The 23,219-nt window shown below is 51.9% G+C and overlaps 1 protein-coding gene across 12 annotated transcripts in view; it reads left to right on the forward strand.

Annotated features, from left to right (window-relative positions):
• Positions 1 to 23,219, forward strand: part of PTPRS (protein tyrosine phosphatase receptor type S) — a 148,143-nt gene that overhangs the window by 116,113 nt on the left and 8,811 nt on the right. For 5 of the 12 annotated variants that reach the window (XM_065652381.1, XM_065652385.1, XM_065652383.1 and 2 more), the window contains 12 exons: positions 1,241 to 1,358; positions 4,640 to 5,230; positions 5,899 to 5,996; positions 6,457 to 6,710; positions 7,119 to 7,212; positions 7,393 to 7,608; positions 9,144 to 9,301; positions 12,046 to 12,158; positions 13,693 to 13,740; positions 17,598 to 17,695; positions 20,148 to 20,271; positions 23,008 to 23,183. In XM_065652381.1, the coding sequence (XP_065508453.1) occupies positions 1,241 to 1,358; positions 4,640 to 5,230; positions 5,899 to 5,996; positions 6,457 to 6,710; positions 7,119 to 7,212; positions 7,393 to 7,608; positions 9,144 to 9,301; positions 12,046 to 12,158; positions 13,693 to 13,740; positions 17,598 to 17,695; positions 20,148 to 20,271; positions 23,008 to 23,183 (2,088 nt within the window). The remainder of the gene's footprint in view (positions 1 to 1,240; positions 1,359 to 4,639; positions 5,231 to 5,898; positions 5,997 to 6,456; positions 6,711 to 7,118; positions 7,213 to 7,392; positions 7,609 to 9,143; positions 9,302 to 12,045; positions 12,159 to 13,692; positions 13,741 to 17,597; positions 17,696 to 20,147; positions 20,272 to 23,007; positions 23,184 to 23,219) is intronic. The other 7 variants (XM_065652386.1, XM_065652388.1, XM_065652389.1 and 4 more) reach the window with 5 other exon arrangements.

Here is a 23,219-nt window from a genome sequence, read left to right on the forward strand (position 1 = left end):
ACTAAATGGTTTCAGTGATCCTACAGCTACAAAGCAGAAGGAGAAAGGAAAGCATTTCCTTCTTGGAATGACAGGGTCCCAAGATAATCCACTACTAAATAAATTGTATTCCTGTCTCCTGGAGGTTGCTAAGTGCCCAAAAGAAGTGAGAGACCTCTGTTTTACAGGTGGAGAAACTGAGTCACGTGAACGGCAAAGTCTCTTGCCTAAAGTCTTAATAAAACTCACCGGTAATTGCGAAAGCAGAACAGGTTTCTTGACTTCTAGAAGACAGACCTGTCTCTGTAGCTAACGCCTTCCAAACTTGTTGATCACAATCCCACTGTTTTGAAGTTCTACTGTTCCACTCCCCGCTCAACTTTGGGGGCAGTCCAGATATTTTCAGGACCAGCACATTCTTCCCCAGCGCTGCCCTGCGATTCCACATCGAAAGCCCAAAGGGGCAAGTGGGGACTGAGGGGAGAGGGAGGCCATAAAACATGCACAGCGTTCACATCTCCCTCCTTTTCAGGGCCTTGGAGAAAACCCTGCTGCATATGCTCTCATCCTGTTTGATTTAGCACGGGTATTCCTGTGTACAACACAGCCCTTTGAAGGGCTGAATGCTCCACGGGAAGGGCTGTTCTTGAGGCCAGTCCTCTCACAAAAGCTCTCGGGAGCCAGGTGTGCTGAGGCTGATAGAGGGTGGTGGGGATTTAGCAGAGCGCTTTAGCGTGCGAGCAGAAAACGTCTTCTTGCGCTTTGCGTTAAAGCAATCCCTTTAATATTATGAAGGCATTAAAAAATATCTCTGAGGAGAGAAGTGGGGGGAGGGTAATGGAGAAAAAAAATGTAATCTCCTTGAAACCGCTGAGACCTCCTCCGAGACGGCATAGCGAAGAGGAAGGCTTTGAAGAGCACGGCAGCGTTTTGATGGCTGAAGCAGTTTGTGTTGAGATAGGGAATGTGTGAGAGGTAGATGTGGAGGAGAAGGCGTTGAAGCGGGGCCCTGCAGACATGCCGTGTTTTCAGAACGGCTGTTTGCAGCCGGCTGTGCCTGCCTCTCGCTTAGGGAACGTGGCTTCTCAGCCTCCTGCCAGTTGCCACTTCTACCCAGTTACCCCAGAGCATCTCCTGGTTTCAGACTCAGTGAATGTTCCTGCATGCAAGAAAAGGGCTGGGACTCCTGCAAGAAGGAGAGATCTACCTGTGTGTGTGGACATGAATATTTACATGATTTTCCTTGGAATCTTGCAAATAGGAAATGATCATTGCTGGGCTTCAGCCTGAGACGACGTATTCCATAACCGTAGCCGCCTACACCATGAAGGGAGATGGTGCTCGCAGCAAACCCAAAGTGGTCACCACCAAGGGTGCAGGTAAGAGTCTGTTCCTGAACCGCTGGGATTCACCCATTTCCTAAAGCCCTCACGAAATGACATAGTTTCCCGTCCGGTGCTGCAGAAAGCCCAGACACACTTCATAATGCAACGCAGGAGGAATTCATTGCTTGTAATCTCTTGCGATATAAATTCTGGTGCACCAGAAGTGAAGAGAATCTCTGCTGGTCTGAGACTGTGTGGCTTTGATGGTTGGCGCACACAGGTACCCTGGGGAGCAGGAGAGCTAGAGCTCTGCTGTTGGGGTGACTTGCAAAGATCTGAAAAGCAGCAGGAAGACAGTGGTGGCTCATAGTGCCCATTCTTTTAGTATCATGTCTGAATATTTGTCCCCTCGTTGTTCAGGATTAGTGGAGGGAAAAGTACTGACAGTATTGACCTTTTCTGGGACCTGGGCTCTGTCTGCACATACCACTCGGATCTCATTCCTTCCTTTGACCTATTCTTTGTGGCAAAGTGTCTGTTGGCCTCGGTACAAAGGACGCGGTGCCAGGCGAGGATGGCAGGCCCCAAACAGGAATGACAAAGGGCAGCGGGGTGTCCCTTGCTCCTCCGAAGAGCTGTGCTGCCCTCAGACAGGAGAGGTACGTGCTCCCCCGTCCTCTCAGTATCTGCGTTCCTGTGTTTTCTCCTCTCGCACTGAACTGCTCCTCGGCACTGCGGGAAGGGTTTTGTGCAGCCGAGAGAGGCTCTGGTGCCCAGACCTGGCGTTGTCCCTGGTCCAGCCTGTCTCTTGTTGGACTGAGGTTACCCTCTCTCACCCCATTTTGCTCGTGTTCTTTCTTTTGTTCCTGCTGTCAGATGGTGGCTTTCTCCCCTTTTTATTTCTTTTCTTTACCTACTAACTTCCCAACCCTGGCTGTCTGGTCATTTGCTTCTTCGTTTTGGGGCAGTGACCTTCACCCTGCCTGTAGCAGCTGCATAAACTGACATGATCCCTTGTTTCTGGAAGAACATTGCTCTCTGCAGAGATGGAAAGCCTTCGGTCCGCACTGTGTAATTAACCTGGAAACCTCTGCTCAGGCTCTGGAGGCAGCACAGACTTTCAAGACAGACCTGGAACATGCAGGGCTGGACCCCGGCTGCCCTCCTGCCTTTTCCCTGCCCTAACTCGCATCTTCAGCTCATGTTGTTGTGTTCAGACAAGGGAGTGGGATTTGAGCCTTTCTCTCCCCTCTTGCCTCTCCTGCCTCATTAAGAGATTGGTACCGAAGAGAACAAGGTTGATTTCTGGGACACGTGCTCTTGGGATGTTGCAGCAGGGTGCGTTTGGATGCAGCGTCCAGCCTGCCGGCCCCACGCCCGGCGGTGTCACCGCGCTCTCAGACTTCGCCTTCACTCGCCCTCTTCGCCTTCCCCTCTGCCTTTGCCCATGTTCCTTCTCGATAGTCCCGGCTTCTCTCTTCTCATTTCCTTCTTCCAGAGGCTCTCTACCCTTTTCACGTTCTGCTCCCGGAGCATTTCTCTCTGCCTCCCTCCCTTGTCACTCGCTCTTGTCACCTTCCCTCATCTCTCCCCATTAGGATTTGCAGTGCAGGTGATCCGTCACAGAGGGATGTTTTCCCCAGCACAGCAGCTATTACCCAAAACTCAATTTCCCCCAACTGGAAATAGCTGTTTAAAAAAAAAATCTTTCAAATGGCTCTGTAACATTCTTATCTTCTTTGCAGTGTTGAGTCAATATACCTTCTGAGAGGAGAAATTTCTTTCTTTATCATTCAGGGCTAGGGGCTGAATTTAAATACAGTAATACATCCAATTTTCTCCTTTACTGTCCAAACCAATTGCAAAATAAAACACTTCCTCCCCCTCTGCACTTTCTTCTCACCTTTCTTCCAAACAATATTTGTTGTGCAAATGTAATATTTTTCAAGCTCAGCTGATTATAGTAACATTTGTGATAAAAACCAAAACATAAAGGTAATGACACTGTTTTTCTCTTTAATGTCTTTCTTAAGCATTTCCAAGGGAGGCTCTCCCAGCACTGCTCCTTAGCCATTCTTTGGCAGTTTGAACTGAATAAAGCATTTGTTGCAGAGACAGCCCCTCATCCCTGCATTCCGATGCCCGTCAGGGCAGCGGGCAGAGCGGGTTCCCCCAGTTTGACTCCACCAGGGTCCTTCCCTGTGTCTCCCGCTCACTTCGGTAGCGGCACCACCGTTTCCCCACCCACCAAACCTCGCTCGGACTCGGCTGCGAGAGGGACGGGATCCCTCCTAACTCCATTCTCACTCCTCCTCCTTTTCAACCAGAAAAAAAAGCACCAAGGCAGAGAGCAGGAAATTACATCTCTAATAGCGGAGTTGGGTGTAAATGATGCATGAGCTGCTGGAATTAATGCTCCGGTTTCTCCGGCTTCGGGAACCTCTGGGCCTACACGTCATTTCAGCGCGGCTGTGGGCTTGCTTAGCAGTCGGGCAGTGCCAGGGCTCATTAGCACCGCTGAGCTCCCGCAATATCCCCCCAAAATGTGGAGGAACTAACTGACAGGTTAAGGAGGGAGCAAACCGAAAAGACGCCGACACACTCAATCTTCTTCCTTCTCCAGAGGGGAGGGAGCAGCAGCTCTCCCTGCCCTCTGCCTCCCGCAGATTTTGGGCTCTGGTTCCACTCTCTGCGTGTTTCCTTCGTTCTGTACCCAACCAGGCGATCAGATGCTGCCAGCCGGCTGAGCTGGCCCCATGCCTGCTGCTCGGGACCTGGGGCTGCCCACATTCCCTTTCCCATCCTTCATTACTTCACCCTCAGCTGCTCTGGACTTCCCAGCCTGAGCCAATCTGTTCCAGTCGCTTTCTGCATGAGTTGTGCTGTGTAATGGAGAGACAGAAAGAGAGGACGGGAGTCTGGGGGACTCCTGCGTTCGTCCTTCCTTGCCCTGGGAAGCAATCTGCTCCAGGACACTGGGAGTCAGGATTCCTGAGTTTGTTCTTCCCAGCTGAGGGGGAGTATGTGAGCCAGGGGTAAGGGAGGAGCTGCGCACACCTTTCCATCCCGAGAAAAGGGAAGAAAATAACGCCGGAAATGTTTCAGCTCCTCACAGCCAACACATTGGCAATGTGCCTCGTTCCCCAAACCTGACGGAGACCAGGCACCTGTACAGGGGTGGGCAGCAGCTCGGCTTACAGGGGACGCACTAAAGTTCACAGCACCTAATTGAAACTTTGCCACTGATTTGAGGAACCTGTTGCTGCAGCTTTAAGAGTCTCTGCATCTTCTCCCCTGTCCTGCGTTTGACTAAAGGTGTCCCTCTTCTCTCCCAGTCCCAGGGAAGCCCATCCTGTCTGTGCACCAGACAGAGGAGAACACTCTTCTGGTGAAATGGGAGCCTCCGTTGGATGCGGAAGGCCAGGTGATGGGCTACCGGCTCCAGTTCGGCCGCAAGGATGTCGACCCCCTGGCTACCTTGGAGTTCACGGCCCTGGAGGATAAGTACACCGCTCCCAGCATCCACAAAGGCGCCACGTATGTTTTCAAGCTGGCCGTGAAAAGCCGGGCTGGCTTTGGGGAGGAAGCTGTGCAGGAACTCACCACCCCTGAAGACATCCCCAAGGGTTATCCCCAAATCCTCGAGGCGAGCAACATCACTTCCATGTCGGTCCAGTTTGGCTGGCTGCCCCCCGTGCTGGCCGAGAGGAACGGAGCCATCGTCAAATACACCGTGGCCTACCGGGAAGCCGGTTCTCCCGGCAACCCGCTGGAAAAAGACCTGCCCCCCTCCCCAGAGAACTCCTACACCCTCAACGGCCTCAAACCCAACACCGCCTATGATGTTAAAATCCGTGCTCACACCAGTAAAGGCCCCGGGCCGTACAGCCCAACTGTCCAGTATCGGACGTTCCAGCTGGATCAAGGTAGGACTTACCGGTTTCTCCTCCCTCTCTCTCTCCTTGTAACCGGGGCTGGTGCCGGGAGGCAGAGAGCTGGAGAGGTCAAGCCGGGCTCAGCCAGGCTCGTGAGTAAATGCAGAGCACTCTGGTTTCACACTCAGTCCCTCAGCTCCTCTCTGCCTTGGGCCAGGTAAGTCCCTTTTACCACTTTCTTCTAAGTTAAGTCCGGACACCCTTCTTTCACTGGCACCTGAAGTGGGGGGCCAGTCGCTGTACAGGTGGGAAGAGCATTTTCTTCAGCTTTTGCAAACAGCCAAAAGAAAACAAAACAAAAAAATCAAAAAATAAAAAGCCTCAAAACGTGACCTGGGATGGGTTTCCTCACCTGAGCATGCTCAGAAAGCCAGCACCTCGTTCCTGCAGCAGCCACCCAGGCCCGTCAGTGTGTGGGCAGAGCCACGCGCCCTCCCTGGGGTTAGGAACGGGGACAGGGAGCGCTGGGAGATGGACCTGGGCAAAATTCAAAGTGTGGAGGAGGGAGCGAGCCCTCCTGTCCCTGCAGCGCAGCCAGACCCAGACTGGAGCCCCTTTGCCAGTGCCTGACCTTCTCTTCCTTCTCTTTCTTGCTCCTCCTTTCCTCTGCTGCCTTTTCTTCTCCTTTCTCCCCTTCCTCCTCACTTTTCTCTCAGCAGTTTTGCCCAAGAACTTCAAGGTGAAGATGGTGACAAAGACGTCTGTGCTTTTGAGCTGGGAGTTTCCAGAGAACTACAACTCTCCCACCCCGTACAAGGCAAGTGGAAGGGAGGAGTCAGAACTGTGTTTCTTGTCGTTTTCCTGGGAGTCTTGTCTGTTGGTTTGAATACGAGTGTAAGAGGCAGGAATTCTGGATTCAGTTCTCAGATATGGGCAGATAATGGTTAATCACTACATCAATGAGATGCGTTGAAAATCAGAGCTGTTGGGTTGCATTCCCACCTCTGTTTCCAAATCATTGCCTCCCTAGCCAAGTTACCATAATTCTCCCAGTTCCAGCTAAATATTTCTCTTCCCAGAGAAGTCTCAAGGCTTCATCCTGCAGCTTCCCACTCAAATACCTCCTGTTCCTGTGTTTGCACCAGCTCTGGTGGCACATGGCACAGCCATACCCCGTGCTCTCTGCAAACCGAAGCAATGGGGAAGAGGAGTTTGGTTGCTTGAGCAGTATGAGCCTTGCTCACGGGCCAACTTTGCTGCCTCTTCGCCCCCCGCAGATCCAGTACAATGGGCTGAATGTCGACGTGGACGGCCGCACCACCAAGAAGCTCATCACCAACCTGAAGCCCCGCACGTTCTACAACTTCGTTCTCATGAGCCGGGGCAACAGCATGGGCGGCCTGCAGCAGAACGTGGCTGCCTGGACCGCTGCTGACATCTTATCTAAGAAGCCAGAGGTGACCCACAAGCCTGATGCTGATGGCAACGTGGTGGTGATTCTCCCGGACGTGAAGAGCTCTGTGCCTGTCCAGTAGGTTTCTGATAAGCTGCAGATGTGGGGTGCTCGGGTTCTGTTTTGGGGGTCAGCCCTGATGGCTGGATCCAAACCCGCAAGGGCCGTGGTAGGGGGGTGTTCCCTGCATTTTTTAGCCTTGCTTACTGTTGGTTTTTGGAGCTACTTCCCAGGGCTAAAAGGCGATCCCGAAGAAATGCAAAGGGAGTAGATTAGGAGATGTGTCATACGGGATTACCACTGATGCCCTGGTTGTTCCAGGAGCAACAGTAACACTTTACTACATTAAAAATTAGGGGTTTGCAGGGTTGGGAGTGTGGGGCTGTTTGGGCAAACCTCCCACATCAGTGTGTGCGCTCTTTTCTTCCATGGCTCACAGAAGGAGATGAATTCCTTCTATTTCTTCTGATCATTCCCGACTCTTAGGGCTTATTACATCGTGGTGGTGCCTCTGAGGAAGTCTCGGGGTGGACAGTTCCTCAACCCCTTGGGCAGCCCTGAGGAGATGGACCTGGAGGAGGTGAGTGTGGCTGGAACTGAAGCTGGGACGGTGACCTGGGAATGGTGGGTTTGGGGCATCTGAGCTCCATGTTCTGAGTAGCTAAGGTGAGGCCAGTCTGAGTTGCATGGTTTGAGTCTCTGTTCTCCTCCTCCCGTGGTGGTGCTGAAGGCGCTCACAGTGTTCCTTTGCTTCCTCCAGCTGGTTCAGGACATTGCCAGGCTCCGACGCCGAAGTCTGCGGCACTCCCGACAGCTGGACTTTCCCAAGCCCTACATCGCTGCCCGTTTTCGCTCCCTCCCCTCCCACTTCATCTTGGGGGACATGAAACACTATGACAACTTTGAGAACAGAGCCCTGGAGCCCGGACAGAGATACGTCGTCTTCATCCTGGCAGTGCTGCAGGAGCCTGAGGCCGTAAGTGCCGCCTGCTTTCTCTTGCCCTCTTCGCATGCTTGTGTCCCTGTCCCCATCATCGCCCAGTGACAGCAGCTGCTCCCTTGAGAGCTGCCGGTCACCATGGGCAGGACTTGCTACACTTGTGGCTCCAGATTTGAGCCCAGAATGAGGAGTACTGAACTATCCGCTCAAGAATACGCTCTAAGTTGAGAGATCCCTCGGTCAAACCCCTTCGCAAAGAGGAATTTCTTGCAAAGACTGTCCTAATAGTCCTTAGAGCAATGACCTGAGATACCCTGCTTTGACAGCAGCGCGTCACACACCCTGGTCATTATTAAGTTCCCCACCAAGCAGAGATGGGAGCGTTTTTTAATGCAAAACTAGATGTGCTCTCTGCTCTTTTTACCACTTCAGCACCTCTACTGATTCCAGTGTTGTTGTGTTTGGATTTATGAAAACAACTGGTTTAATATTTACCTGCCTCCTCCCTCATGTACAACAGGAAACAGTCTAATATTTTCTTGTTTTTAAATCCCCCTATGGAGTTGTAGCAGGGAACTACTTGAAATTAAGGGTTTTCAGTTTGGTTTTTTTTTTTGCCCCTCAAATAAATATTTAGTTGTGTATTTGATATTAAGAGATTAAGCTGACACAGTTTTGAATGGGTTTCTCAATCGGATTACTGCAGCTTGTGGTAATTTCTGCTTTAGAACAAGGTCCTGGATTTGCAGCAGCTCCCAAGTCTGCAGCAGCATCTCAGTCTTGCTGAGAGCTGATAGAGTTCAACGGCCCAGAGCTCCTGTTCTTGTCCTGTCCCAGACTTTCCCCACAAACCAGGGCATGCCAGTTCTGCTCTGTGTGGTTTAGTTTCTGTGTGAGATGGGAACGCAGCCTTCCTGGGGTGAGGAGACTGTAGCACGCATGACAACAAGCAGGCGATGCCCGTTAGTCCGGACTCTGCGTTTCCACGTGCCTCTGATGCTCCTCCAGAGCCCAGCTCACTGCAGCAGGAGCAGAGGAGACATTGCATTTTATTAACTTATATTTAATCGTATGAGTTGTTTGGGGTTTTTTTCAGTCACCAGACCAGACTGTTTCTGAGCGTTAATTCTTGTTTTAATCCCTTCCCTCTTTCTCTGTAATTCCATCTGACTGTCAAAATCCAGATGGCTACAGGAGAGCTTGGAGAAAGCATTTGTGTGTTTGCGGAAGTGCTCAGGGATGTGGTGGAATAGGGGCAGTGTCGACTGGTTTTCTAAAAGCACCTTCCTGGCTATGAGATTAGGTGAGCCATGGGCACGAGGCAGTCTGCAGCTTCATGTGAATGTGATTTTTCAGTGGTCTGTCTTGCCTGGAGCATTGGAGGAAGAAGACGCCTCTCACATGGGTGCTCACCGACAAGACGGTGTTTTCTCTGTCACTATTTGGTTTGTGCAGCAGAGAACTCACATCCTCTCTAGCAATTCCTCTTGTGGAATACTGGATGCTTGCCCCTTGTTTTCGGTCCCCGTTCCATCTCTGAACTCTGTTCCACAACCTTTTGTGTCTTCCAGACTTTTGCCGCTAGTCCGTTCTCCGACCCCATCCAGCTGGACAACCCTGATCCTCAGCCGATCATTGATGGAGAGGAAGGGCTGATCTGGGTCATCGGGCCCGTCCTGGCCGTGGTGTTCATCATCTGCATTGTCATTGCCATCCTACTCTACAAAAAGTAAGAGATGCTTCTTGTGACTGTCCTGAATGTCCCCAGCTCTGGCCCCTGAAGGGAATTTTCTCGTTGGTCCTGTGGTTGTCAGCTAAGGGCAAATCCTTCCACCCGCACCAGAGACAGGAGCCCTGAAGCAGAAATGCTGAAATGGAAGGATCTGACTGGCCCAGGAGAGATTAGCAGTGGGCTACAGGGACTTGCTGCTTCCAAATCTACCCCGTGGCACTCTCAGTAAAGCTGTGCTTGTCTATAGACAGTCTTGTGGCACATGTGCAATGAGGTTGTCGGGTCTCTTGCCCGTCTCCTCCAGCAGAGCTGCTCAGAGCCACAGCTGCAGGCTCCCCAGGGGTGATGCAGAGAAAGCACCTTTGTGCTGTGGATCAGCAGAGACCTCCAGTGTTCCCAAACTGGTTTTCAGCTGGAGCTGGGAGACAAGAGCAGCAGCAGTAGGGCTGTAATGTGAGTCTGCAGGAGAGAGGAGGGAACCCCTGGAAATCCCAACCCTTTTCCATGGCTTTCAGAGCAGCTCGTGGTACGTGAATGGGAGTGGGGGCCCTTGTGCACATGTGGGCCACACTGTGCTGTGAAACGACAGGAGAGGAAGCAGATGCTGAGCAAAATAGATGAAGAAAAGTGGCAGCATGGCATCTGTGGCCAATGCAGGGGTGTCCTTAGCTGGGACATCTAGTCCCCAGGATGGAGGGAGCTCTCCTGACCCTGCTTCAGCTTCCATCTGCACAGGTGTGTTCACTGATGCCCATGGGTGTGTTTTGCATCCCAGCATGTGTGAAGCTGCTGGACACAGGAGTGCTCAGGGACTCAGGTGCTGCTCGTTGGCATCTGATATGATTGGGTAATCGTTGCTGGGCCCACCTTCCACCTGTGTTACCAGGGTCGGAGCTGAGCAAGTGCTTCCCCCTTCCTCTGCAAGTCCTTTCTAACCTGAACATTTGTCTTGTCTTCTCTCCATTTGCTGCTTTCCTGGACAGCAAACCAGACAGGTAAGAGCACCAGATTTGCCACTTGCTGAGGTTCTTTCTTGCTGGGCTGGCTGTGTGTTAGGCAGTGTTTACTGTCTGTGGTGATGGGGCTTTGTTGGTACAGTTTCTGTCATTAGATCTGTCCTAAAGGGCGCCCTGTGTCACACTAGCATGGGACCGTGTTTGAATCAGGGCAGAAAAAGCAAAGCAAGCCCAGCTTTCTCCTGCTTGTCCATTCCTAAATATAATGGCTCTTTCTCAAGCTGAGCAGCAGTGACAGTAAACGGCTCATAAAATGTTGGGTTAATGGAGCAGAGAAACACCCATTTGTGTTGCAGTCAGAGGTGAAAGCGGGTTTTCTCCGTGTCTGCCTGCTCCATGCGGGCTGTTCCTGAGCCACTGCCGTGTGCAAGCAGAATTTCCCCAGCTGAGCTGTCCTCGCCCCATTGCAAAAGCTGTTCTTGCCCCATCAGCCATGGATTTCTAAGAGAGTTCATTTCTGGCTGCAAAAACGAGGCTTGCTTTGAACCATTTCCAAGGCTGGGAGAGCTTTCACTGGAAGTAACTGATGGGTTTAGCCATTGAACTATTAACAGCAGTTCCAGAACTGCAGCAAAAATAAACTACTTGCAAACTGCAAAGTGGTGTAATTCCAAAATGCTGCCCCATGCGGTGCTGGCAGGGCTCATGCCACTTCTTCTAGCTATTAATGACATTAAGAGATGGCTAAAAATGTACTGAATAACCTCCTCTCTGCCCAAGTACTTGCCATTATTGCTGCAGGCATATTATTGGAGGCTTCTGTGCAACCGGAGCAGAAGAGGCAGGAGCTCTACAGCCATCTTGCTGGAAGGGCAGGGACAATATCTGCAAAGCTCAGGGTGTGGGTGCACGTTCTCTGCCCACCAGAGAAGTTCTGCCCCCAGCAACTTCTCACTGTTCCCTTGCCAGCGGTTGTCACATCTTCAGATCAGCACTGGGCTTTGCTTCCAAATTCTTTTCAAGGAGAATGAGCCAGGTCAGCAAAGACTTTTCAACTGCCTCAGCTAACCTAACCGCTTCTGAGCAAAATATATTAGGAAGCACTTAGATGTGCAGCTCAGCTGGCAGGCTGGAGCGGGCTTCAGCTTCTGGCAAGGAGGTGAGACAGATCTCAGCAGGCACAGCTGTGATGGGAGAGGATGTGGCTACGCTAGTTTTTGAACCCAGATTTTTAGGGTTCTGCGCCTCAAAAAAGGTTGAAAACCACTGCTCTGGCTTCTCTGTCTGCAGCCAGGCACCACGAGCTCCTAAACAAGCCAACAGAGCTATATCAGTATTTTATGTCCAGGGTCATGGTCAGGAGTTTCTGTACTTTTCCGAATGATTATGTTGGCTCTGGTTCTTTCAGGCTGAAAATGGCTTGGCCGGGATTGCCAGGTTCGTGCTTGCAGAGCTCCGCAAAGTTGAGCGGCGGCTCGTCCGTGCTCGGAGGTGCGAGATCACAGCACCTCGGCTGCTCCTCGCTGTGACAAGGGGATGCTTCTAGAATGTCTGAGAGCTGCTGAGCCATTGTAAACCCATCAGAGATACAGCGCTGACAAAACTTCCCAAGCCCCATCCCTTTTCTGATGCATTTTGTGCAATTTACACCCTTGGCTGCACCTAACCCTGGTTTTGGTGGGAACCACGCTCAGGTCTGAACACGCCTGAGCAGCTGGAAAGATTAAAAGGCTCATAAGCTAAAGACGCTTTGTCTTTTTTGTTTCTTTTTTGGTTTTTTTTAAGCAAACGGAAAGATTCAGAGCCACGGACAAAATGCCTCCTGAACAACGCCGAAATCACCCCTCACCACCCGAAGGACCCTGTGGAAATGAGGCGCATCAACTTCCAAACTCCAGGTAACCAGCTGCAAACCGGCCTTTCTCCCGGGAAGGCAGGAGCGGAGCAACTGCCCTTTCCTCAGCCCACTCCCGCCTGCGAGAGCCGCTGCCGCGCTGCCTCGGAGCCCTGGCGCTGAGCTGGGCTGCGGCTGAGGAACCTCAAAGCCTGGTCTTTGCTAAGCGAGACTGCTGAAAGAAACCTGCCGGGAAGGCTCGGGGACCTTGCGCAGGCTCTACCCAGCACTAGCAAGGCAGCGAGGAGGGTTTTCCTGGCTACCCGGCTAAATTGGTGCATTCTGGGCTAAGTACACAGCTGCAAGTGCCGTGGCCTTGCCAAGCTTGCCAGAGCAGCAGTGCTGCCGTGCCTCGTGCTGGGAGATGCCAGGGTGCTGGAGGTGAAGCGGGGCAGGCTGTCCGCTGCTGCAGCTGGTGCTTTCCGCATTTGCGCCAAGACGCTCCTGTCCGGAGCCAGACCTGCCTCGTGCGGAGACGGAAGAGCAGCGAGTCGCTTCGCGCAGATGAGGCAGCATCTCCTGGCTTGGCGCTGCGAACGGAGGCTCCGTGCGCCCTCCGTCCCCTACACGCGTGTCTCCACGGCCGTGCATGCCCCAGCTGCCCGCATGGCACCTCCGCGAGCCCCCGCGGCCCGGACAGGCCCGTCCTCACGCAGACACACACGCGGCGATGCTGAGCGGTGCCTGCGCGCTGGTACCCGCCTCTGCCTCCCAGCCCCTGCTGCTTGAGGGTTTGGAAGGGAATTTATTGTGCTTTTTGGGGGCTGCCTGTTGTTTTCAGTTTCTTTGTATTGTTTTGCTGTTTTGTGCCTGTTAGTAATGTTTCTGCAGCTCCTGTTTCCCATCCCAGTCCTGTCCTCAGCGTTGTCTGAGTTTGCTCAGGGTGAGGTTGTCAGTAGTACCCAGAGGTCAGGGATCTTTGGGGAAGCACAAAGGTAGCACCGAGTGAGGGTTTCATATCAAAAAGAGTTAGGAACAACCCACTGGTGTCAGCCCAAGCTTAGGAATGGTTGAGTCTCAGCTGAGGGATGCAAGCGGGTTCAGTCCAGCGTGCAGGGGTGAATGCAGAGCAGTTCAGCAGCGCTGGGGTCCCTAAATCAGCTCTTCCTTAGCGGTGCTCTTGCAGGAGAGTCTGAAGGCGTTTGAGATGAACCGAGCGTCCCCAGGTGTAGCTCAGCAGCAGTTTGTATTTCTCTGGGCTCTGGGAAGACTCCATAGGTGCTGTCTGAATTAAAGCCACTTGAATGAAATATCCTGTGGTTTAGAAGAGGGCCTGGAGGTTCTTCTCCAGCCAGATGACCCAGGTCCAGCAAGCAGAGTCTCTCTCGTGTCCCCAGCAGCCAAACAGGGGGGGACCTGGGAAACGGGGCTGTGCGTGAGCATCTCGGAGAGAGGAGATACCCTGTCCTAGCCTAATCAGCACAAAAAAATAACTTCCTTTTCCTCTTTAGATTTATGTTGGTTTTCGTTTTTTTATTAGCATGAAATTTTTTAAAAAGTGTATATTTTATTTATTTATTTTTTACTGTTTTCTGCAGATTCTGGTCTGAGCAGCCCTCTCAGTGACCCTGAGTTTGACTTTGAAAGTTAGTTCCTGTGTGTTTTTGTTCCTGTTGGTTTCATTTTTCCCCTCCCATTATTATTTTTTTTTTCCTCTTCCGTCGCTTTCCTTTCCAATTCTGTTTTGTTCCTGGTTTTTCTTTTTCCTTTTTTTTTTTTTTGTTTCCGAATTCTCTGTATTCCCGCAGTGTTTGCCCATCTCATCCCTTTTCTGTGCCATCTGTCTGAACTGCGCTTCCAGTTTTACAGTATCAAATAAAGAAACAGGCCTTCGCAAGACAAGGGTAGCAGCAGCATAGAGCCCCGGTAGCAGCGTGGGACACTGTCCGTCCTCCTGGGTCTCTTTTGCTGTCCCTGAAGAAAAGCCCTGGGTTTCAAGGCTTCCTTTTCTCCTTGTCGTCAAAGACATTTCACTTCTGGAGCTTGGCTAAATGTCCCTCGTATTTATTCCTGGGCAGAAAGCCATCTTTTGTGCAGCGGTGCGTGAGTGTTGTATGTGTGCGTGTTTTTTGTGTTCATCGCTTCGTAACACGGGGGAAAGAGAAAACAGGAGCTGCAGCTGACGGGCCTCTCGCTCTTCAGCACCTTTTCATGTCAGACGAGGGAAAAAGGGCCGTTTCCCACCCGTGGCAGGTGTCTGTTCCTTGGCACAAAGACCAGAGGCTTCTCCATCCTCCCGCACACCCGGGTTTGTGCCGAGTGCCATCCAGCCGCCGCCGTTTCACGAGGAGAAAATGGGCTCTGGCCCATGGAACAGATGTTGAGGGTGACGTTTCTGGCGAGTTGGCCGGCGCACAGAGAATCAAGTCTTTTGTGATAAGATTAGAGAGATTCAAGTGATTGAAATGTTAGATGAGACTGGCTCTAAAGGACTTCATCCCCATTAGAAGCCAAGATCCCAGCTTTGCTGGGTGGTTTCGGGGTTTGATTTTTTTCTTTTTCTTTTAGATGTGAGGTTTCAGCTGACAAATGTGGAGAGTCACAGATGCTGCTTGTGGCTCGGAGATGTGAGGGCCGGGACATTTTTCTGAATAGTTTAATCCAAATATTGGTCTCTTCAGTATTGAATATTCCTGGCAATACTGTCCCAGTTCCACCTGCCACCTCCTCTCCACCCCCTTGTTGGAACAGAGCGGGTTTAGTGTGGGTTTTGAAGCCCTGGCTGAGCCTCGGCCACCCCGGCCGCTGCAGGAGCTCACCCCGGAGGCCGCTGAGCATAGGAACCTGCGAGCCGTTTCCTTTTGTGTCTAAAAAAAAATAAAAAAGAGAGTTATTGAATTAAAACCGACAAAAGAGAAACTACTGGAGCTGACGCAGCGGCAGGGCTGCTGGGAAGCACCACTCCTGGCTCGTTTAATATCAAACTCCTCCTGGATCTTAATGGGAACCCCGATGCACTTGGCATTTTGACCAGGAAAGTGTTTATCGCTGCAGAGGTTTCCGGCCTTTTATTATAAAGAGCCCTAGAAATCGATCCGACAAGGAGATTTCTGTCTTTCGCAGCAGCAGGACGAGGCGAGTTCCCGTGCGCTCCAGCCGGTGTCTGTTCACAGCGGCTGGGGATGGGGACGGGATGTTCCCAGCAAAGCGACAGAGCTGGTTTTCAGGAGCCGGTCACGCTGAGGATTTTTCATGGAGCTTTTCTGAAGGAAACTTGTGAAATGCCTTCAAGGGAAACGGGATTTCTCGTTCCAGATTGGCACAGTGGGCCTTTCCCATGCGGCCCAGTTGCTCAGAGGGAGTGACACACATTGCTCCATGACTTCTAAGCCAAAGAGGATCTGCGTTGGTTTTTTTTTTTTTCTTGTTATTACTGGGTTTTCTGATGTGGTGGGTTTTTTTTCCTTTTAACCTACGTGTTCATCGTTTGGGATTTCATTTATGATGCTGTGTTTCTGAGCACACTTGAGGTTTTTGCAGCAGAATCAGGTGGGGGCAGCTGGGCCCAGAGCTGCCCAGCGTCATCCAGCCCAGGGGGGACCGACCAGTGAGGGGGTGACCACAGAGATCTGCAAACAGCTTTATGGAGTTGCCAGAAGTTGTTCTGAGTGGGGCTGAGCTTTGCTGTTACGCTGCAGCTCAAGGTATGTTCAGCCCGTGCTTTCAGAGGCAGAAGGACAGACATTGAGAAAAGTGTTCGGTCTCTGATCTCGGCCATCTCCGTCCCACGTGGGCAGAGAGACGACTAGTTCCTCCCAGTGCCCCCAGTCTGCATCTGGTGCTGTGGTACTGGGATGGATGAAGGAGAAATCCCTCTCTGGGTGCGATGATGAGACACTGACCAGGGGCTTTTCCTCCCTGAGCTGCGAGAGCCCTGATCCCCAGCAGACTAGAGCGGAGAGACTGTGAGCTTTTTTGGTCTATCCCACCCTCCCTGTTCTATTTTCAGCCAGGCTTCCTTGTGCTGAAAACAAATGTCTAGTTAGCTTAGGAGAAACCTGTTGGAGCGGTGGTTAAACCCCCGCTCTGTGGCAGACCCGTCCTGTCCCCAGGCCTGGGGGAGGCAGCGTCTCTCCAGAAGTCACTGTAAAACTGAGGATGTCATGCTTGCTTTGCCATCTCTGTGCTGAGTTTTCAGAGTATCTGACCATGCTTCTGCCACCGCCGCTGCTTCGTCACACACCAACACCCACGGGGCTCGAAATTCTCCCTGGCTTCCATCACTCCTCCACTCCCGTCCTTCTCATTGGGGACACTGCCCGGGGTTCTCGCCCTGCTGCCGTCCCTGCCTGTCCCCTGCCGTTTGGAGCGGGATCGGCTGGCAGACAGCATGGGAAGCCTTTGGAAAAACATAATCCAATGCAGATGAGCAAAGCACGGAGCGCTTTTCCGCCTGGATTTGTAGCGTAGCTGTTTGAGATGGTGGGACGGGAAGGTCCCTGCTCCTTGCAGAGCTCCCGCTGCCCATCTCAGAGCAGGACGTGCAAATCACGCTTCAGACAAAACTGAATCTGCCTTCGCTGCTCTGCCCTGTTCGTGGCTGTGATGTGCCCCCAGTCTGACCAGTCCAATGCAGCGTGGCCCTCCAGTATGTCTCGGAGAAGATCCAGTCTGTTCCCCGGCAGATTTGCTGCCCCGATACGAGAACTGTGAGGGCAGCAGCTGAAGCAGGTTCACGAGGCATCAGTCTCTGCAGCAAACTGTTCCCCAACCCCCCAGACTGAGAAGGGGCAAGAGGATTTTTTTCGCCTCTCCCATCACAAAAGGTGACGACGTCCCCAAGGGCTGCAGGAGGGAAGGGGAGGGCGAGGACGGAGCCGCCACCCCCGTCCCGAGCAGGGAGAGGAGCCCGTGCCCGACGTTCCCATCCTGGTCGCACCCTCGGAGCGGTGGGGATCCCGAGCTCACCGACGAGCTCACGCAGCCAAAAAGAACAATTCCCGAAAAGCCTCCCCTGCTGCCCCCCACCTGCATTCCCTGCCCCATCGCCAGGTTGGCTGCATCCCTGCCCCTTCCCTTCTTTTGTGTTGGACTTGGGTTCCGATCATTGCGGGTGCTGTAACATTTGCTGCGTAGGTTCCTCTGGCAGCATTTGCTCATTTTAAGTCCGCTATTGGAATCGCTAACACGCATCTGCTCTTTGGATTTTCCTTTTTGTTTTGCTCCGATATACACATTGAAAATGGGGCCATCACGGGAACACTCTCATTTTACTGTTTGTTGTTTTTTTTTTTTCTTTTAATTTCCTTGATTTTTATTTTTTACTTCCAAGGACACAATTTCGAGCCCTGAATTCTTCTCTTCTAACCTCCCTACTTTCATTGCAGATCTTACATTGTAATTTTTTTTCTTTTCCTGTTTCTTCTTTCTTATAAAATGTGCAACGGTTGTGAATTTTAGTTATTATTAAATGAGATTCTTTTCCTGCTGTCTTGTCTTTTAGGTATGCTCAGCCACCCACCAATCCCCGTTTCCGAGCTGGCTGAACACACAGAGCATCTCAAAGCTAATGATAACCTGAAATTGTCCCAAGAGTATGAGGTATGAGCAAGAGTGAGTGCTGTGCATGGGTTTGCAGAGCCAGGGAATTAGGAAATTCAGACAGGCCCTCATCCAAATAAACATCGCTTCATTTTAAGGATCTGGTTAGTTGAAATTTTGAAAAGCTATTTATGAGTTGAAAAGTAAGTAGTTTTGCTCAGTGCTTTGCTGGGTTCAGTTCCAGATCATAAAAATGAGGCAGGTCTGTGAGCTGTCGCTGTCCTGGCAGGGTCTGAGCTCCCTTCGGAAGGGGGATGCGACTCCGGACAGACGGGATGGGGATGGGGAGGTGTCTGGGGTGCCTTTTGTCTTTCTCCTGAACCCGGAGAGGACCGAGCTGAGGAACACGATTCCCCGTTTCATTCAGCTGACGTTGGGCAAGAGGAGCAGTTAGTCCTCCCCAGCTGACGTGATCTGCAGCCACGGAGCTAACGCGGAGAAAACAGGATGATTCGTGCTTTTCTTGTCTTGTCTGGGGGTTTTGTGCTCTCTTTTTTCTCCTTCCTGCTCATCTCTGGTTACTCAAATGGGCTCCTGCAGGCAACCAGCTGTGGCTGCTGGACTCGCATTTCAAATCACCGTCCCGGACTGTTAAATTCCCACCTTGCCAGGGCCGAGGGGTCAGGCCAGTCCCGGGGCAGGGAGGGGGGAAGGAGAAAAGCATCGTAACCCCCCTGTTACCGCTGATACATGGCCCAGCGTCCTTGTCACCAGGCGGGGAAGGGCCGTGCGCTTGCACAAACCAGCTCCTTGCACAAACAGCGTCGCGGCTGCACCAGCACTGCTTAAACCCCAGTGCAGATTGAACATATGACTGATTTTTTTTTTTTTTTTTTGTTGCTGTTCAAAGACATAAAATGCCCCGATCAGGGGGTTTTTTTGACTAATAACTAGTCCGGAGTGCTTAGTTCTGTTTGCAGGCAGAGGGCGAGGGGATGTTTTCTGAACAAAGGGCTGGCTTGCAAACACCAGCAGGTTTGCAGCTCCGCGGAGGGGACTGCGCGGTGGAGACGGCGCCTTTGCTGTGCTGGGGTCTCTCGCCCCGCGCTGGCGCACGGGGGGAGCAGTAGCCCGTTAATGTGCTCTAGCCAGATTTCCAAGGCTGATTTGCATAATGTAATATCCCAAGTGCCCTGGCTTGGTTCCAGCACAACCTCCTCTAGCGGGAGAGCCAGGGCTAAACAAACATCGCTAATGAAATGAATGCGAGGCGAGATTAGAGGGATAGAGAGCAAACAGACACATTACAACAGTATAAATACCCATTAGTTTGAAATGCTCCGCGGCGAGAGCGCGAGAGGACGTTTGTGGCGGGTGGTTTTGGACCGACGTTGCCACAACCAGCGGCGCTGAGTCCTGGGGTTGGCACAAGGTGACTGGTGAGGACCGACCTCTGCGAGCTCAAAGGGACAAACCCTGCGGGGACACGCGCAGGGAGAGGGAACAGCGAGAAACGCAACTCGGCACGCTCCTGCCAAGCCTCCAATTGAGGCAAACCCCTAGGGCTCTGCGAAATGATGAAGGAATTAAGCCCTTGTTTTATTTAATTCTCTGGCTGAGGATTTAAAGGTAAACGTAATTAACCTAATTTCCATATCTGGGACAGCTGGACTTTGGAGAATAAAAAAACCACAACCACCAAACCTGGCATAAATCACCAGGACAGGCAGAGAGGATTTTTCTCTCTAGTGCATTTCATTGGGTTTTTTTTCATTCCTCCCTTTTAGGAAAAAGGTGCATTAATTCAGTTCGTAGGGCCAGGGTCCTTCTTTGCCAGACTCCCCTGGTGCTTCCTCCCCATTGGCACCCAGGAGACCCTGACACCGAGTCCTTGTGTCCCAAGTGACGCCGTCCCTGCTCTTCATGGGCAGCCCCGTCCCCTCCCTGGTGTTTCATCTCCCACTTCCACTCGTGGTTATAAACCTTGTCCCAGCTTCAATATCTTCTTCTCCAGGTATTAGTCCTCACCAAGACGCTGGTATATTTATGTCCTCTTAATCGTTTAGTTTAACCGCGTGCAGATTTAGCCTCTTCATCGTTTCATAAATACATCCCGATGTGATTGTTCCTGTTGCTCTCTCCCAGTTGCGGCCGTTTTTCGGTGTCAGGCTCTAACTAACGCAGCACAGCCCCGGCAGGAGCACGATCCGAGGCCTCTGTGTTGCAGCCTGGAATTGCGCTGATGCTTTTGCTACCGGGTTGTGCTGCATCGTGCCCGAGGGGGAATTATCGCGGGTACCGCTCAGGGCTGAGGGAGGTGGGACCCGAGCACCCTGTGCTGCTGGGCCGGGGCTTTTCCACAGCAAAGATGGGCTCTGGAGGGGAGCAAACTGAATGCGGCGTTCCTCAGCTAGGTCTTCGGAGCCATGATCTGTCCTACAAGGTGTTCAGAGCTTGATTTGCTGTTTTTTCTCCCGTCTGACCCTTCCGTTTCCTTTCCCGATTCCTGCAGTCCATCGACCCTGGCCAGCAGTTCACCTGGGAGCACTCCAACCTCGAAGTGAACAAGCCCAAGAACCGCTACGCCAACGTGATCGCCTACGACCACTCGCGCGTCATCCTCCTGCCCATCGAAGGTACCAGAATCTCGACTCCTACGTGTTTGTGCTGCTGCAGGGAAACACGTTGCGTGTGCTCTTCTTCCTTCCCTGTTACCCTCTCTTTATATTCTTCTGTAGCATCCCCCTGGGAGTTCAGCAGGCAGGAGATTGCTCTGTAAACCAGGCATTTGTTAAATTCTGGTGACTGACATATTCCCCAGAGCTGCAATCTCTCATTTCAAGGGCCGATTTATCAAGAAACTGTGTTCCCTTTACTTGGAGATTCCTGCCCGATACATTTCTGACTAACGGGAAGAATTCAGACCACATGGTGCTTTAGATGGAGCAGGAACGGGTGGCGATGGCTGTGGAGTGTATCTGTACGGCAGATGAATGAGAAGTAAGCGCAGGGCTAATTGTATATATGTGAGTGTCAGCAGCGTAGCAAAGATGCGGCTGCTGAGTCGTACAGACGCAAAGATTACTTGATATGCAGCTCCTGCTGCAGTCCTGGCCCCTGAAAAGCTGAGAATAAGAAGAGGTTAGTGTTAGACTGGTAGGTCATAAATTGTTTCCTGAGCTTCTTACGTGAGCGATGGTGCAGTCAGAAAATTTACATTGAATTTCACAACTCGTGGCTCTTGACAGAATTGCTCTGGTGCACGCCGGGGTAAGAGGGGCTTTTAGTGGAGAGGAGATGGAGTTTAACAGGGCACCTGCTTTGGTTGCCGCTGCCAAGATAATATTTGAGTTTCATCGTCTCGGGTTGTGTGTGGCTGTGCTGTACGGATAAAGCATTTAAGGCCAGTCTTGCATTGCTAAGGGCTGATCATCTGAGCAGAGAGGATATGGGGTGTCCTGATAACCCCCGGGGAGTTTAAAGGTCAGTTCAGAAGCCTTCGTGACAAGGGAATTGCCAGAATAATCTAATGTCCCTCTGCTGGGTAACTCCGAGGGACACAGGGAAGGGGAAGAGCTGTTTGCGGTAACAACGGATTGCGGTGACTTGCCAAAAAGCTGCACAAACCTGGATCAGTCTTGTCCGCCATTAGAGGATTTTAAACATTTCTCCTTGGGAAGATGGCTATGTTCTGGCTTGTTTTTCTTCCGGGATTAATATTGCATGAGCTAAGGAAAGCAAAGTCTTTAAAAAGTTGCCTCGTCATTCAAGGGAAAAGAGAAGAGCACAGGGATAGGAATGAAGGACACTTGGGGCTGATCTCAGCTCTTGGGGACGCAGGAACACGGGGCTGGATGCAGGCAGTGGCATCGTGAGGGACCCACGGGGCAAGCAGGACGGGCCAAGGTTTAATTTTCAAGCCTCTGAGAGGTTCTGACCTGTCTTGGCTGGTGTGTTCCTTCCTACCAGGCTGTATTTTATGCTGAGGGCTGAAAGATGAGAAGAGTTGGAGGAATTAGTTGTTGCTTTCTCTTTGTTTTAAGTCTGGATTTGTCAAGGCTGCAGATTGTCACCGCCTGCTTGGTCAGGAAGAAGCAGTGGCTTTAATTCCGTGACTTCTCTGTAACTGGGCCTGTCACACAGCGAAACATTGCAGGAGCTCACGGCCACCATTTCAAATTACGGAGTGGACCCGAGGGGGCTGGAGAGGCGATTAATTCCAGCAGCTCAGCCTTGATCACGTTCCTGCCGCTGCCGCGCAGCCGCCTCCCCTCCCGAAATTTCAGATTGGGAAGGAATGGGGGCAGGGAACCCTCCAGAAATTTAATCAAAAGCCATTTCTACCAGCAGCTGAAATTACCGAGTACCCTTGAGGACTGGCAGGCAATTCAGCCTGGATCGCTCGCGCCAACGGGAGCGGCGGCGGCTGCAGCGGGATGAGGAGCAGCGACCCAATTTCCTGGGGGTGCCGCTCCCACCCTTGGCTCCCCCTCGAGACACGAGTTAAGCGTTGGGTACCGAGTTAATCACAGGTTAGCAGAAACCTGCCAACCCTGCCAGCCGCTCCGTTGGCGTTAGAACGGGCCAAATCGCCGCACAGGCAGATCCTTCGTGCCAATCCGGACGGTGTCTAAAGCTGAACCTGAACGGCAGCGCTTGCCAGTGTCCGTTTTAACTCGGAGCGGTTTTCTCCTGCCGTGTCCCAATCCCGCTCTTAGCTCTGGCAGCACCTCCTGCCACTCGTACCCAACCCCTCGAGCAAGGACACGGGCAAAGCAGCTGCAGCTCAACAGCCTGGAACTCGTGTGAATAGAAAAAAAAAGAAAAAAACAGTCCTAAAAATGACAGTGGACAATTTAAAGCAAGTCAAAGCCTGTAATTTCGAAGCCTTTACTGGCTGAATCAAGCCTGGTTTTTTGTTGCTGACTTTGTCCAGCTGTAGCTCACATTAGACTCTGGACTGTGCTCTGCATCAACCAGGTGCGTTTGCTGCCCGGACTGGGCGTTCTGGGACAAGGACTCGATTTTGTCCTATTTGAGACCAGTCCTAGGCCAGGACTTCTGCTCCTATTAGCAACAGCAGTAAGAAGACCACGGTTTCAAGGCTTTGATAGTCAGTCTCTTTAATATCTTTGGCAAGAAGTTATTTGTCTCCCTGCAGTGCAGAACCTTCAAGGCAGGAGCTTCAGCTGGGAAAAACTTGGAAAGCTCGTGGTCCTCCCAGCTGGGACTCTAACCCACCAAGCCATGAAGGCTGCGGTGTTTTCGCAGGGGAATTATCTCTAACAACATCCCTGCAAAGATCTCCTCGCGCTTCCAGCTCCCTAAAGTCCTGCTCAATTCACTAACTGGCTTTTGCTGGTTTAATACAGGAATTGTGGGCAGCGATTACATCAACGCCAACTACATCGATGGCTATCGGAAGCAGAACGCCTACATCGCCACGCAGGGGCCTCTGCCAGAGACCTTCGGAGACTTTTGGCGGATGGTGTGGGAGCAGCGATCAGCTACTATTGTGATGATGACTAAGCTGGAGGAGAAATCACGGGTAAGATGCATGAGAGGGATGATGGGTTAGTCATAA

This window comes from Caloenas nicobarica, chromosome 27, assembly GCF_036013445.1.
Source record: "Caloenas nicobarica isolate bCalNic1 chromosome 27, bCalNic1.hap1, whole genome shotgun sequence".
Lineage (NCBI taxonomy): Eukaryota > Metazoa > Chordata > Aves > Columbiformes > Columbidae > Caloenas > Caloenas nicobarica.